The sequence below is a fragment of the Trachinotus anak genome, unplaced genomic scaffold (assembly GCF_046630095.1).
Source record: "Trachinotus anak isolate AG129_WGS33_773 ecotype Australia unplaced genomic scaffold, CSIRO_AGI_Tana_v1 ptg000009l, whole genome shotgun sequence".
Classification (NCBI taxonomy): Eukaryota; Metazoa; Chordata; class Actinopteri; order Carangiformes; family Carangidae; genus Trachinotus; species Trachinotus anak.
The window spans coordinates 15686588-15701132 of record NW_027273860.1 but is presented as its reverse complement, the minus strand read 5'-3'; the positions used below and the strand labels follow the sequence as shown (position 1 = coordinate 15701132).

The 14545-nt window shown below is 40.3% G+C and overlaps 1 protein-coding gene across 1 annotated transcript in view; it reads left to right on the top strand.

Annotated features, from left to right (window-relative positions):
- snx7 (sorting nexin 7) overlaps positions 1 to 14545 on the top strand; it is a 39185-nt gene that overhangs the window by 10796 nt on the left and 13844 nt on the right. Inside the window, exons 7-8 of the mRNA XM_071485577.1 lie at positions 683 to 769; positions 7741 to 7893. Coding sequence (XP_071341678.1) covers positions 683 to 769; positions 7741 to 7893 — 240 coding nt within the window. The remainder of the gene's footprint in view (positions 1 to 682; positions 770 to 7740; positions 7894 to 14545) is intronic.

Here is a 14545-nt window from a genome sequence, read left to right as displayed (position 1 = left end):
GTGCAGCACACTGCAGCTTAAGACAACACATGCAAATAGACAAAACACAAGCACATTCAGAAAACATCTTCATCAGTTTGACAACACGCTTGCTGATAAAATACTCCCAACGCAACACAAGTGTTTCCAGGGGACACAAAAATGTGATGAACCCAACTGGGACACACTTGCATGGATATATTGTAATACATCTACGTGCAGTTGTTGTTCAGTGCTTTTAACTTCAGAAGTCACCAAGCACTGAACGACAAGTGTGTCCCAGCCAGGTTCATCACTTTGTGTCCTCTGGAAACACATCTGTTGCGTTTTTTTTTTTTTTTGTTTGTTTTTTTTAATTTGGTTGTGTGTATTTGCAAGCACGTGTGTTGTCAAACTGGTGAAGACTTTTTCTGAATTTGCTTGTCTTTTGTCTATTTGCGTGTGTTTTCTTAAATTGCAGTGTGTTGAGCCCTCAGGGCCACCGTACTGCTCAGTTGTTCAGTTAAATTGTCTTTAAATTAATTCCTGTCCAGCACCACTGAAAGTGATGCTTTCAACAGCTGTTTGTGTACAAATCACCAACACTCTTAGACTCCCACTCACCAGGATAGGTGTTGCGAGGACACAGACCCCTTGACAAATTATGATTTCTGATAAAATGTGCATGTTGTATTACTAGTAACAGTTTCCCGGTCTGTCCTAGGCTGTGATGAGACGTAGAGACAACATCCAGGCTGAGTTTGAAGCCAAGAATGAGGCTCTGGCCTCCAGAAAAGTTGACCAAGAAGCAGTAAGTATGATTTTTGCATCCACACACACTGACGCACACACCCCCGCCCTCCTCCCTCACTGCATCCCTCACTGAGCCAGCCTCTAGTCATCTTCCCAGAGATTAGGTGTAATAAAGTGAAGCATGGAGTGGGGCCTCTCTCACAGGGCCACCCTCAGCTCATATTGGGGAGGAAGAAGATCTTCCTGGGAGGATTATCTAAATATCCAGGCTTGTCGACTGGAAGTCAGTCCTCAGCACAGTGGGAGTAAGAGCTGTCAATATTATTTTACGCTGTAAGCCCAGCAGCTAATCACAGCGTAATGAAAATTCCCATATCCTTTTTAGACGACGACTCGCTTCAAAATGTCAGGAGACAAAGAGCGAAGATGGAAAGTTAGGGAAGCAAAGGACAGTGCTATTTTTAAACACTTTACTCGAGGTGGTTTGCATCTTTGAGAATATTGTGTATGAGTGTGTGAGTGTAAATGTTCAGGTGTGTCCCCTCACCTAGCTGATATCAAAATCCATCTGTGAAATTTTAATTAAGAAGCCGGACCGAGATATTCCCCCACAGACTTGTATTATATTCCTGCTTTAATTAGCTGTGTGTGTGTGTGTGTGGGTGTGTGTGTTTGTGAATGGACTGGCTTTAATTCAGTCCCCCAGCTTCTAATGCATATCAGTCTGCTTCTGCCTTTAACAGATCTGTGCTAATGAGAAGGGAAAAGTCAAATGGATGCTTTTGTTACCGTTTCCAATGGAGATTTTCACGTGCTGCTGGGAATGAGAGCTCAGGCAGCAGATCTTCTTTCACCTTGCTTTTACTGAAAGAAGCTTTGAGTTTTTGAGTTATTAATTTCTTGGTTAATGTATGGGGAAAAGCGTCAGTGTCAGGAATCAGGGAGGCAACGTGTGTTGCAGGATGAAAAACTGTATTTTCTTTTTGACAGGGCTGAAGGTAGAGGATGCTTTTAACCTTTTATTTATAGTTACTACATGTCTTAGCTTGACAAACAGCTTGCATTAGGCTTGGGTATTTATATTTCATAACATTGAATTTTATTGTGATATTTCAGTTTTGCAGTTTTGCAGGCTGCCCTGCCGCTGCTGAGTCCGACCTTCATTTCACTGCTTACTGCACTTTGTATGGTGGCACGTGACAAACAAAACTTCAAACTGCTGTTTAGTTACAGCAGCGCCTATACCTGAAACAAAATCTAATAATGATATTTTATATAGTTATATATAATTATAAATTATTAAAGAAACAACTGGAACATAAAATACAACAATATATTATATACTGTGTTATAACCCAACCCCAACTGCACATAATAATATTGTATATTGCAATAACTGGGCTGGAGAGAGATGTTATTTTGGATATAGCTCAGGCCTAGTTTGCATGTCAGTAATACTATAGCTCAAGGACATTTATTAAGAAAAAAAGAAAGTTTTACACAATTAGAAATTTTATTTTAATGGTATTTTACCTGCATTTCCACAACTTCTCAACCCACCATACATACAGTGCATTTATGAATGAGTCTGGGGGGTGTTAGTATTCCAGGGATATAACAACCATGATAATGGGACATCCTGAGCCTCAGTACATTTACATTTTACACAGTACATTACTGTTTTTTTGTTGTACAGTTTGGTAAATCTGAAGAAAATTGAGAAAAACATGAATTCAATATTTTAACTTTTAACTGTTGTAATGTTAGTTGACAATATTTTGAAACTACATTTAGATCATGAAGGGTATAAAGATAACTTCACACTGCAGCTATGAATGGGGACGTTCATAGCTGACTCGAGGTTTTCACTGGTCCATTTGGTTCCTTGTGCCCAAAAAACATAACATGGGGCGTGTCACACGAGTTAGGCTGAGTTCAAACTCAGCAGGTTGGCTCTTGTTGGTGCCTGAATGACAATTTGGCTTCTTGCCGAGTGGCGTGTGGACTGTTTCACCTCTGATCATGTAGTGCATCACATCTAATTATCCGTCTTTTCTCGACCGTCCTCAGGTCTCTTTCACATCATCTCTGTGCATTTTTAAAATTAAGTTCTGTATGTTTGGTTTAGGTATTTCCCGTTGGTTTCCCATGGGTCTATTTTGTATCCAAAACTTTGGACCTCTGCTCTACAGCCACCCTCAGTACAGGGTGGGTTATGAACATCATAGAGGTTTCTAACAGGTTTTCCCCCCTTTCCGTGTAATACAGACCATGTGTTTTCTGCTGTGACCAACAAAAATCTGAATCTGAGTTGTACCTTTAGTCCAAACTTGGCTGAAGCAGCATCAGCACAGAGAACTTTGAGACACATCAGCAGGAAGCTGATCAGATTGGTTTCCTACATCTGTTCAATCATAGCTGGAAGGCACATACCATGACTGAGCTGTCTGAAACACAAAAAAAACAAATAACACGTGACATCTTTTGTTATTATCACTGTGTGTGCCAATATGTGTCCTTATCGCATCACTGTCAGTTCCTTTAGCCGTCAGATCTTGATCAGAGCCTGGGAAGGACATGTACAGTCATCCAGAAATGTCAGGTATGAGCAGTAATTCAGAGCTGCGCTGATCAATCTGATGAGCATCTTTCTGAACTTCAGACAGCACAGAATAAAATTCCTCTCCTCTGTAAACATTTACTTGACCTTTACTGGAGAGAAAATACTGAGCTTTTTATGTGAGTCAACCTTTACCAGAGACGGACTGAATGTGTCTCTGTGACACATCACAGCCAGGAGGAGGCAGTGTTGCTCTAATATAGCAGCACAGTTTCACCAAAGCATGTTCCACTGACGTTTCTCAGCAGAAAGTAGAGATTCTTTAGTACTTTAGTCTATCGGTGCTACTTTTTTCTACTTTTACTTCAGTATAATTTTGAATGACTTTTGAAGGAGTAATTCTATTCGATTATATGGTTATCTTACTGGAGGACACTAAATATGTTATCCAGAATTAAAAACAGTCTAAAACTATTGTGTTTTAAATTCTTGCTGAGGTTGGTCTGATATTAGTCGATTGTTAAAAGCAGTGATGCCCTGGTGAGAAGTCAGAAGTCAAATATTGTCCTTTTTGCATCTGTAATTGGCTCAAAAAAGAATCATGGTAAAAGAAAAGTAATTTTGTAAATAGCAAGAGTTTGTGAATTTATGCATAATGTGAATGAGTTTATATTGTAGGCGTGTAGAGAAGCCTCCCAGCATGCACTGAAGCGCAGCACATAACCAGGATACTTCAAAAACCCGATCATAACTGTGGTACTGTAAATGGACTCAGTATGACTCTGCAGAGACAGTCGTGCATCAGCCTAATGCTGTGTAAATAACTTTATATTAGTCTCACTTTTCATATTCAGAGAATGATTGAAGGCTGCATTACTTCCCTGTCAGAATATTACACTCTAGACACTACTTTATAGCTGATGCTCTCCTTGGCCCATATGTTACAACCGGAAGTTTCTGTAGGAAAGAACAGTAATGTACACACACACACTCACACACACACTCTCTCACACACACACTCTCTCACACACACACACACACACACACACACACACACACACACACACACACACACACACACACACATACTTGTACTTCCATCTTTGTGAGGACACTCATTGACATAATGCATTCCCTAGCCCCTTACCCTAATCTTAACCATCACAACTGAGTGCCTAACCCTAACCCTGACCCTGACCTTAACCTAAACCTAATTCTAACCATAACTCTAAAACCAAGTCTTAACCCTCAAAATGTGATTTGAAGGTGTCTCAAAAAGTGAGGACCGGCCAAAATGTCCTCACTTTCCCAAAATGTCCTCACTCTGTTAGTAAAATACTTTTTTTAGTCCTTACTATGTAGCAAGTACAAGTACACACACACACACACACACACACACACACACAGATGCTAGATGCTATTCAGCCACAGCCTTGACAAGGTGGCTGGATCGATATCACTGCAGTAACGAGCAAGCCACTGAGATCCCTTCAGATTGTGTGTGTGTGTGTGTGTGTGTGTGTGTGTCTGTGTGTCTGTGTGTCTGTGTGTCTGTGTGTCTGTGAACTTGAGTAAATACCATTGTCAGTCTAAATGTCAGACAGCTAATCTCTGCTCAGGCTCAGAGAATCCACCTGCATCCAGCAACATGATAACATCTGGTTATTTGCAGTGTGTATAGGGTGAAATCATGTGCGCTTTAGGCTCTTTTCTACAGTTTCATGTTAAATTTATCGACACTAAAACCTGGTGGAATACCTGATAATTACTGCGGGTTATTGTCATGAACTTATGAGCCACTTCGGCAAAGGCTGTGTGGTGCATTTAATGGTTATCTAACACTGTTTTAATACCTTAGAGGCCACTACCTCGTGAACTATTACACTGTGCAGTAAAACATAATGTCCACTTATTTGTAACTTCCTCCTCCTATTCATCTGCAGGGAGCTAACTTTCTGTACGGAAGAGAAGAAAAAGCAGACTAACTGAAATAAATTTGTGAATGTGGTTGTAAAATACATTTACATGGACTCCGACTCAGTGGAGGCCTCTTACTGTAGTATGCTGCAAATAGCTTCATGCACTCCAGCATTTTTTCACATTTAAGTTATTGTAAAACTTCAGGGTCTCTCAATGATCTACATCTTCATCACTGTCATGTACTAAAAGAAAGAAATATTTCACTTTTTTAATAATTTCATTAAGTTGTCTAATATTGGATTTATTCATTAATGAGTGAATAAGCTGGCTCCCCTGGTGCTGAGTGAACTGGTGAAACCTCTCAAGGTCTCTGGTTCAGTGACTCAGGGCAATTAATAAAGTCCCCTTTAATAAATCCTGCTTTGTACGGATTTCTTTGTACTATGCAGAGGACCAATGAGTGAAGCTCCTCAGCCACATAGCTCCATGGCTAGTTGAAACTATTTTTAAAGCAGTATTCATTGATTTTTAAGGCCACTGGGGAGGCAGAAGAAAAAGCTTGATTCAACCATACAAAGTTGATATTCAAACATGTTTCCAGCAACATTATCATTCATTTGGAGTTTTTGGAGTTTTTGGTGTTCACTCTCCTTTTAGCTGTGAAACAGTGTAGATGAGAGCAGTGAGGCTGAATCAAACCAGTAGAGTCATTGGATGAAAATCAACGGTAATGAGTTAAAAAAACAAAAAACAAAAAGCACTTAACACTAAAAACACTGTGCAGCTGGGACGAACTGCAGAGTCAGTCAAAATAACTTTCTGTGGTTTCATTAGTATTAGTGATGCTTCTCACATTACACAGTCATTTGAAACTGTTGACGAGTGCAGCTTTAAACGTGGATTACTCATCTAGTATATTTCTATGATGTGTCACGGCCATGACAAGGAGGGAGATGTGCCATGCTAAAGGTCAACAAAACAAATTCATTTAACAGAAACAAATGAAAATAATTTCTTAACAGGTAATCATGAATCACAGAGAGTGGCTGTCAGTAAAGTCAGTGTGAAGTGCATGATGTGCGAGTGGAAAGCGTGGATGTGTGTCATAGGGTGCATTAAAAAAAAAAAAAAAGAGAGACTGAGTGACAGGAAGTTGTTTTTATAGGCTGGTGAACCAGGTGCCACCAGAAGACACTGCTGACAATTCAATATACAAAACAATTGTGTATGCTTTGCATTGTCCTGTGTGGGTTATCTTGTTGATTTGTGTGTTTTTGCATAAAAACACTGTGTGTAGTAGATACGAGAAATAAATATAACAAACCAAAAAGCACATTTAATATTTACCATTTGCGCCCACTCTGTTGTCTGAGTGTGTTTGTCATATTTAGCACTCCTGTCAGAGCAAAAGTCCACCTCAGCACATCTCTGAAAGGCTTGCTGTGAGGCCAGCTTTACTAGACAAATAAATAAATGCTTAAATAATTAAAGCACCAGTAATGAACATTAAGAGAGGAAAATATACACAAAATAAAGACAGAAATTAAGACTTTTTGACTTGGAATTGCTTTCCCAAGCAGTGAAACTGTGCAGCTAATGAACTCTTCCTTTTCCTGACGACAGTGGAGGGAAAGGTTTGTGTGTCAGTGCAGACCAGACAACAGATGATGTCTTCAGATAATCTCCTTCAGATGTAAAGACTCTGCTGTGGTCAGCGACGGACCACACTACAGTCAGCTCAAAGATTACGAATGACTGTATTACCTGTGACTCTGTCTAAGAGATTAGAATCAGCATTAAAGAGCCCGTAAGACTATACTGTGACTCGGAAAAACAGTGTCTTCATGCAAGAAGCTCATTTATGAGTTTTCTCTCTTTCTTCTCTCCAGGCTGATCAGACGAGTCACATACAGATGGCCTGAAATCATAAAGCCTTAATCTGCATGAATTTGGAGTTTAAACATGATCTTCACGTTCTACTGTCGCGTCCTCTTGGCTGTCTCCCATGTTAGTCATGTAGTGCTTCATGTCAAGAGGTCCTCTTTGCGTTTTAGTGCTCTGATGACACAGTGTTGACAGCTGAGGCGTTAATATTTTCTAATTCTTTCGGGTCGTCTAATACTGCTGCTGACACTGCTGAATGTGTCTGTTTGTTTGTTGATTACAAGCTGCACAGTTTGAAATGTTTCTTTTTAATGTTTGGTGACATTTCTGTGAATGAAACTTCACCACAAACGGAACACGAAGTGTGATAAGGCGGTTTTAGGGGTGTCGATTATGCTAAAGTCTCATGAGCACGCACCCACTCATGAAGAGTTGGCAGTCATCAGGCTGAAACAAGCCACACGAGCAAACCTCAGAGGGGAAAAAGTGAGAGCTTCTGATAATAATGGAGAAATCCCAAAGTCACCTGTATGTAGCAGCAAACCGACAACAACACCATTTGATTTATATTTGTGACACTAAACAGGCGATCTATGTGTCGCACTGATTTTTTTTTTGTGTTCTCCCAAGTGTTCAAGTCGTGGCTTTGTGTGTTTGACTGGCAGCTGCAGGAGGAAGTGGACGCTCTGGCAGACCGGGTGGAGCTGGCTAACAACGCCTTGAAGGGAGACTGGTCCCGCTGGCAAAGCAGCATGAGAACCGACCTCAGATCAGCCTTTATTTGTACTGCTGAGAAGAACGTGGAGTACTACGAGAAGGTGAGCTCAAGATTCAGTCTGGAGAAAAAAAGTTTTTACCAGGTGTAGTCACACTGTGAAGATAAGATAAGAGAAATTTGCAGTGTTACAGCAGCAAAGTGGACGGCACCAAAAAAAGAATCGCACAATGTCAAAATCAAATACCAAATATTTAAAAGAGATAAATGATAGATATAGATAGATAATAATAATATCGTATGTACAAATAGACGCCTGCATGGGGTGTGAGATGATAGCTTAGCCATCGTCCTGCTGTCGCCCATTACCTCCACTGGGTCGAGGAGGGCATCCTGGGAACATTAAAACTGTACTCTAAAACTTAAGGATAAATATGTCAGTGTTCAGCTAACATAAACAAGAAGTGATTTCTGATTATAAAAACTAGGGCTGTCAAAGTGAACGCGATAATAACGAGTTAACGCATATTCCTTTTAATGCCACTAATGTATTTGACGCTTGATTAACGCACGCTCGTTCTGTGATTATGACCTTCGGCCCGCCCCCGTAGTTCGAGAAATCAGGAGGTGACGCAGCAGTAACGTTGCGGATGGCAGCAGAAACAAACCTTCTCGAGCAGAAATGGACAAAGAAAAGCGTCTTCTGAACGGCAAGTTCAGCTTCAAAGCCTGGATGCAGTACCTTAGAGGTTATTCTGGACAGTATTTGTCATTGTTTTAGATTGTTGCAATAATAATAAACATGCATTTGTCCACTCCCATGTTGATAAGAGTCCCTCAAAACTTGAAAAATATCCTGTTAAGATACATTTAGAACAGACAAAAAAATGTCTTAATATGGACTAAACATGCTGTTATTCGCGATTAAATATTTGAATTGATTGACAGCCCTAATAAAACAGTGGTCCTCAAACCTTTTAACATCTGGGACCCCTAAACTGACACATGTTAGACTATGGACCCCCATTTTATAAGGTTATTGTTTTTAGATGTTGTATTACAGAAAGTGTCTGAAACCCAGGATCAAAACAGTCATGCACTCTGTCATTGTGTTACATATGGATAGAATTATAGTGAAAATATTCCCTTTTTGCTGGGGATCCCCAGGAATCTCCTCAAGGACCCCTGGAGGTCCCCAGACCGAACTTAGGGGAACACTGATTTAGGAATCTTGTTCTTTCTTAACACATGAATGGGACAGTTTGTACGAACAGGGAGTACAGTGGCAGCACGTCAGCATGGCGAGCAAGACGACTGGGAGCCGCTGAATGGATAATTACAGGGGACACTGCTTCATAACTGGCTGACACATTGTCAGAAGCAAGGGGGCTGCATCGTAGAGAGCAGTCAACTACCCACACAGTTCATCAGAAGATACTACTGCAGACAGTCTAACATGATGAAACTGTGGTCTCTAGTTTCAGCAGGGTGTTGGTGGGCGCGTGTGTGAAGAGCAGCAGCACCAGTCTGTGCGAAGCTGCGAGTAATGAGACTAAAAGACATCTGAGGACAGAGGATGTGTTTGTTTTATTCAGCAGGACAGCCGTGCAGGTGGGAAATGCTGTCAGAAAACATCATTTGTAAAAACAAAAAAAAAAAAATTCCCTAGGTCACTGTCATGATCCTGTTTAATATTCCTATTTGACACAGCCAGCAGAACCCCCAAGCAATGGAGAGACTAAGGTAATTAGCCGGAGGGAAGCCTGGGGGGCTGCCGGCTGAGGGGGAACATAAAGCACAGGCGCCGACTGTTGGACTGGTGAAGGAGGAGGTTTTACCTCCACCATGTTGTTTTACGCTCCTCTCTGGATAGCAGTTCATTTTTAGGCATAGAGGACAAACTCAACTAAACATCAGGAGAGTTGACAACATCCTTTCACACAGGCCATCACTTCTATCTGTTCACCGCTCCCTCTCTTTTCAGTGTGGCTGTGCCCGTACACCTCAGTCAGCTCACCCAACAAATCCAACAGCCATGAAATTAAAGAGCTGTCGGCACATTGTTAGATATTCCTTTAATAGAGTTCAGGAAGTTGATATACTTTTATATAGTTTGTGAAGTCACTGTGATATTTTAAGATATTTCTAGAGTGTAAATGCTTATTCCTGATCTCCACTTGCTTTCTTGTTCCTGAGCCCAATTCCAATCCGGCCCCTTCACCCTCAACCTACCCACTCTCACTCTGCTTGCGAGTTCATGTGGATGGTCCGCCACATTAGATGTAATTCCATACTGATGAATGTGAAGTGGGAGAGGTTTATGAAGTGTGCATTAATGTAGGCTTACAAACAACACTACCAGAGACATGCAGCACCAGTTTTGAGTACAGGATGTCTGAGGGGCCACAAACCTACAATGTGAGTTCAGTGCTGTTATTTCCAAAGGATAAATCATAAGTTGCCTCACCTCAAACAGACTTTTGATTATTTTCACACACACACGATAAAATTAGATATTACTTTGTATTTTGGAACAAACACGCCATTGTGTAGCTGAGAAAAGAGTACTCGTGTGTTTTTCTGTTTGACTTGAAAACGTGGATCTAATCAGATTGAGATGGCAAATGAAAAAACATTTCAACAAAAAAGAAATGCAGCCAGAGACGCTTGGGAGTGAGTTTTTATTTATTCAGTCAATAATGATCCTCTCACAAGCTCGTTATACCATGAATGTAAAGAGCGTCATGTCATTATCCGCACACCTACGTCTTTGTCAGGGCAGTGTATAAGATCACTCCCTTGTTTACTCGTTTACTTCTCCCAGTGTATTGGACACTCAAAACTTTACTTTTTCAGACACTTACTAATCATCATCTGCTTTGCATGTTCACTGCCAGGTGCAGAGTTGTGTAGCTGTAATTTTGCATATATAGAATGCTGAGCATTGCATTGTGGGATTGTTGGCAGAAAGCAGTATGCATGCCACAGACAAGTTTGGGCACCCCTTGCTAAATTAGATATTTTTGAATGTTTATAGATTTTTGAGGTGAAAAAAGGTAAATTCAACCTCTGCAACATGACAGTGAGCTTCTCCAAATGTTGATGTCGTTTTACTTTTTATTTCATTAACTTAAAAAACGATACATATAGTAAATAAACTAGGGAGTGATTTTTGAATACAGTCCATCTTTGGACATACGAGCAGCTGTTATTCTAACCGTTCAGTTACGTAACAACAACTGACAAAGACAGTGAAGTCGCTGGTGTTGGACTTAGATTCATGTGCTGACTTTCTCCAGATAAACAAGGAGCGCAGGCACAATGTTTGCAACAGGATCAACACACAGCGTGGTATCATCCAGCTCAAACAGGATACTCCATTACAAACAGGATGAACACACACTGCTGTGGCCATTCCTACCAGTTTGCTGCCCAAAAGGCCTCAAAATGTCGAAATGACAATTATTTTGAAGGGAATCTTGCAACTCCATCTGAGTTATTGGTTTATTTACAACGTGTCCTGTTTTACCTTAGACTTGTTTGGATTGGTCACAGGGTCTAATTAAGCCAGGTCCTTTTACAGATTTTTTTTTTCACCCAGCAAAGAATCTAAATTCATCTAGACACTGACTGCCTGTACTTTTGAGAATGGATGCACAATTCTGGCACCGAGAACCTAGCTGGAGTCGTGTCTTTTTTGACGAATCTAAGAGACGGAGGATGTAACTTGATGTAACTAGAGGAAGGAGGAGAGTAAGAGATTGAAGCAGGGGCAAAGTTTAGAGAGAGAGAGAGAGGAAGTTGCAATGTACAAGAGACAATCCTGTATCCAGATTAAGGAGCAGGCAGCTCAGCGGAGACAGCAGCGAGTTAGATGTTGAGAACAGAACAATGGAGCGAGCTGGGAGGAGAGAGAGCATTACAGCAGAAGGGGAATGAGACAATGAAGTTGTTACGGTAACAATCATTTGGGCCATTATAGGTTTAGTTAGTCATGCTGGAGTCTCAGCGTGCAGTTAGCACAGAAATATGCTTCCATTTGCTTTTGATGTATTTCGGCGGTGGGGACTGGAGCTCTGCCAGCAGAGGGTAGCAGCACTTTAGATTTATTCCTCCTCTGAAATGAGATTGTCAGCTTTTATTACCTGCACAAGTTTCTGTTGCTTATCAGTTAAAGCCTTTTTAAAGAGGCTTTAATAAACACTAATTAGACATGTTAGATGTAGCTACATTGCTGTTTCCCTCAACAGATTGCAGCTGTTAAAGGTCTGTGATTGGTTTATGGTTGGCAGCTATGGGGTTATACATCTGACAGATAATCACTATTGAATACTAATGTTTAAACCTCAGAATAGCAGGGATTAAAAATGATGATTGAAAATTAATTATATTGGTTGATATGTAGTCAATCTAAAAACTCAAATTCAAACTTGCCCACACTGGATTACACAGAGATATTTACCTCATTTATTATAGAAGACATAAAGAAGACAAACACCAGTGTGAAAACTCATTGTCATTAGATCAGCTCTTCTTGTTCAACAGTTCCTACACATCTGAAGAAATTTGATATTTGGGTGGACGTTTCTTTTTGTAAGAGTGTAATAATAGGGAGTGTGTGTGCGCGTCCTTGTCATATTTGGGTTTTTTCTCCCGGCCTTTCCCTGCAGCAACCCTGACAAAACACTCATCACCCAGCACAGTCGCCCCCGGCAAACTAACGCAATGCTACAGAGTACTGGTGCGTGTGTGTGTGTGTGTGCATGTGTCAGAGTGTGGTGCAAGAATGCATATACAGAAGCAGTTAAAGGGCACTCGGCTTCTGAATATGAAAGTATTTCTAATATAGTCAGAGAAACTTGGCTTTAAAATGGAGATTTTTTTGCCTGATTCATGAATAGACAGACACATTTCTGCATGTTTGAGTTGTGCTACACATAAACTGAATTCCTGCTTTTTCATATTTTAAAAGAAATGAATCTCAGCAGTTCTTAGTTTGAGCACTCACAAGTTAACAACATATCTCTGTCTGTTTATGCTGAATTAATGGCTTCCCTTTTGAGAAGTGATCATAGAATTAGAAACATGTTTTAAACAATTCAGTCATAACTGTTATGACTTTTATCCATTTAGTCTATGTAAAAGAAGGATGTAATAGTTGTTAGAGGGGTAAATGTTTGTAATACAAATGTAAACATTCTTGTGTGTCTGAAAACACAAATGTGTAAAAATGTGTTTAATGGCTTATTTATCTGCTGGGGGCACCATTATATATTTAATAATATATAATTATGTTATTGTATTTTGTGTTTTGGGTGTGAGTGATGCTGCCACTAAACAGCAGTTCAAAGTTGTCATATGCCAAGATACAATGTACAGTAAGCAAAGCAGTGAAATGAGGGTTGGACTCAGCAGCAGCAGGACAGACTGTGCAAAACTGCAAAAAAAAAAAACAATCTCAACATCATGACATATGGTGGAAATATCGCAAAATTGCAGAAAAGCCTAGGACCCTGAAACTGAAGCAACTAAATGGAATTTAGCCAATATTTATTTTCATTTACACCTGCGCTTTTCTACTGCAACATATCAGAAAGTCTTCTGTGAAAAAAGGCTTTATAATACCTTTTCAAGTTATTGTGGGGAAGGTTGAAGCACACACCTGACTTTCCACATCCAGCAGACGCAGAGCAGAATTATCATGAAACAGTGTTTGTGTCCACCTGATAAGTAGTCACTTTCCTTTTAGCTCTGGTTTGGTCTCTTCCAATTCCTTAAAAAAAAATGTGATTGTTAAGCTGTAAAATCTTCCACTATGTTCACTAGCCAGTCTTTAACTGTGTCTGCCTGATGTCTGCTGCAGAGTGTGCCGTGTACAGCGGGTTTATCAGAGCCTTTTTTTTTCTTTTTCTCATCTGCCTGCTGCTGCTGGACAATGAGTGCACTTAGACAGAACAAAAAAAAACAAGCCACAGCAAGCTAAAAAGTAGTTTCAGCTGTAGTGTGTGCACTATTGCATGCGTACTGTAGGATGCTGTAGAAGAAAAAGAATTGGTTGAACTCACCAGTGCTAGCTGTGGTGTTACAGTGCCTGGCCCCATTTGCCACTTGCTCATATTTGTGTATGTGCACATGTGCGTGAGCAAATAGCGAATAGCAAATGCAATACTCAATGATTCTTACCTAACAGCTTCTTGGAAACCAGACTCTTGTCATTCCATATTGTCACTTCTCTTGTTTCTGCCAACCAGAATGGACTGCTAATCATTCCAGCCTTACAAAAATAGAGAAAGAAACACAAAGTGCCAGTCAATACTGATGGCAGATAAAACCCATCAGTCTTTTCTTTTTTTTTCTTTTTTTCCTTGTACAGCTTCAGAGCTAAGTGCGTTTTTTGATGAAGCAGCTCTGAAAGACAAGTTTGTCTTAATGCAAAGAAAACGTGCCCTGCAACGTATGCAATGAATGTTCCATTATTCAGATAATTACATGTCTGTGCTTCCAGGTCAGTACATCAAGTTGACACAGCTCAGCCACTCACTTATCTTGTTAGCGCTGTGTTTTCTTTATTATTTATTAAGCTCCAGTGGCCTCTCCAAGGTAATTGCTCTTTCACTGGGAAAAGACAGAAATTCCATCACAAATCTTAAAGGTGATAAAACACACTCTGAGCAGTTAATAGTAGGTTAGGTTCTTTCTGTGCTTTGGCGTTGCCTGTATGCACAGAGCAGTGTTGGTTTCTTAATTTGAACTAA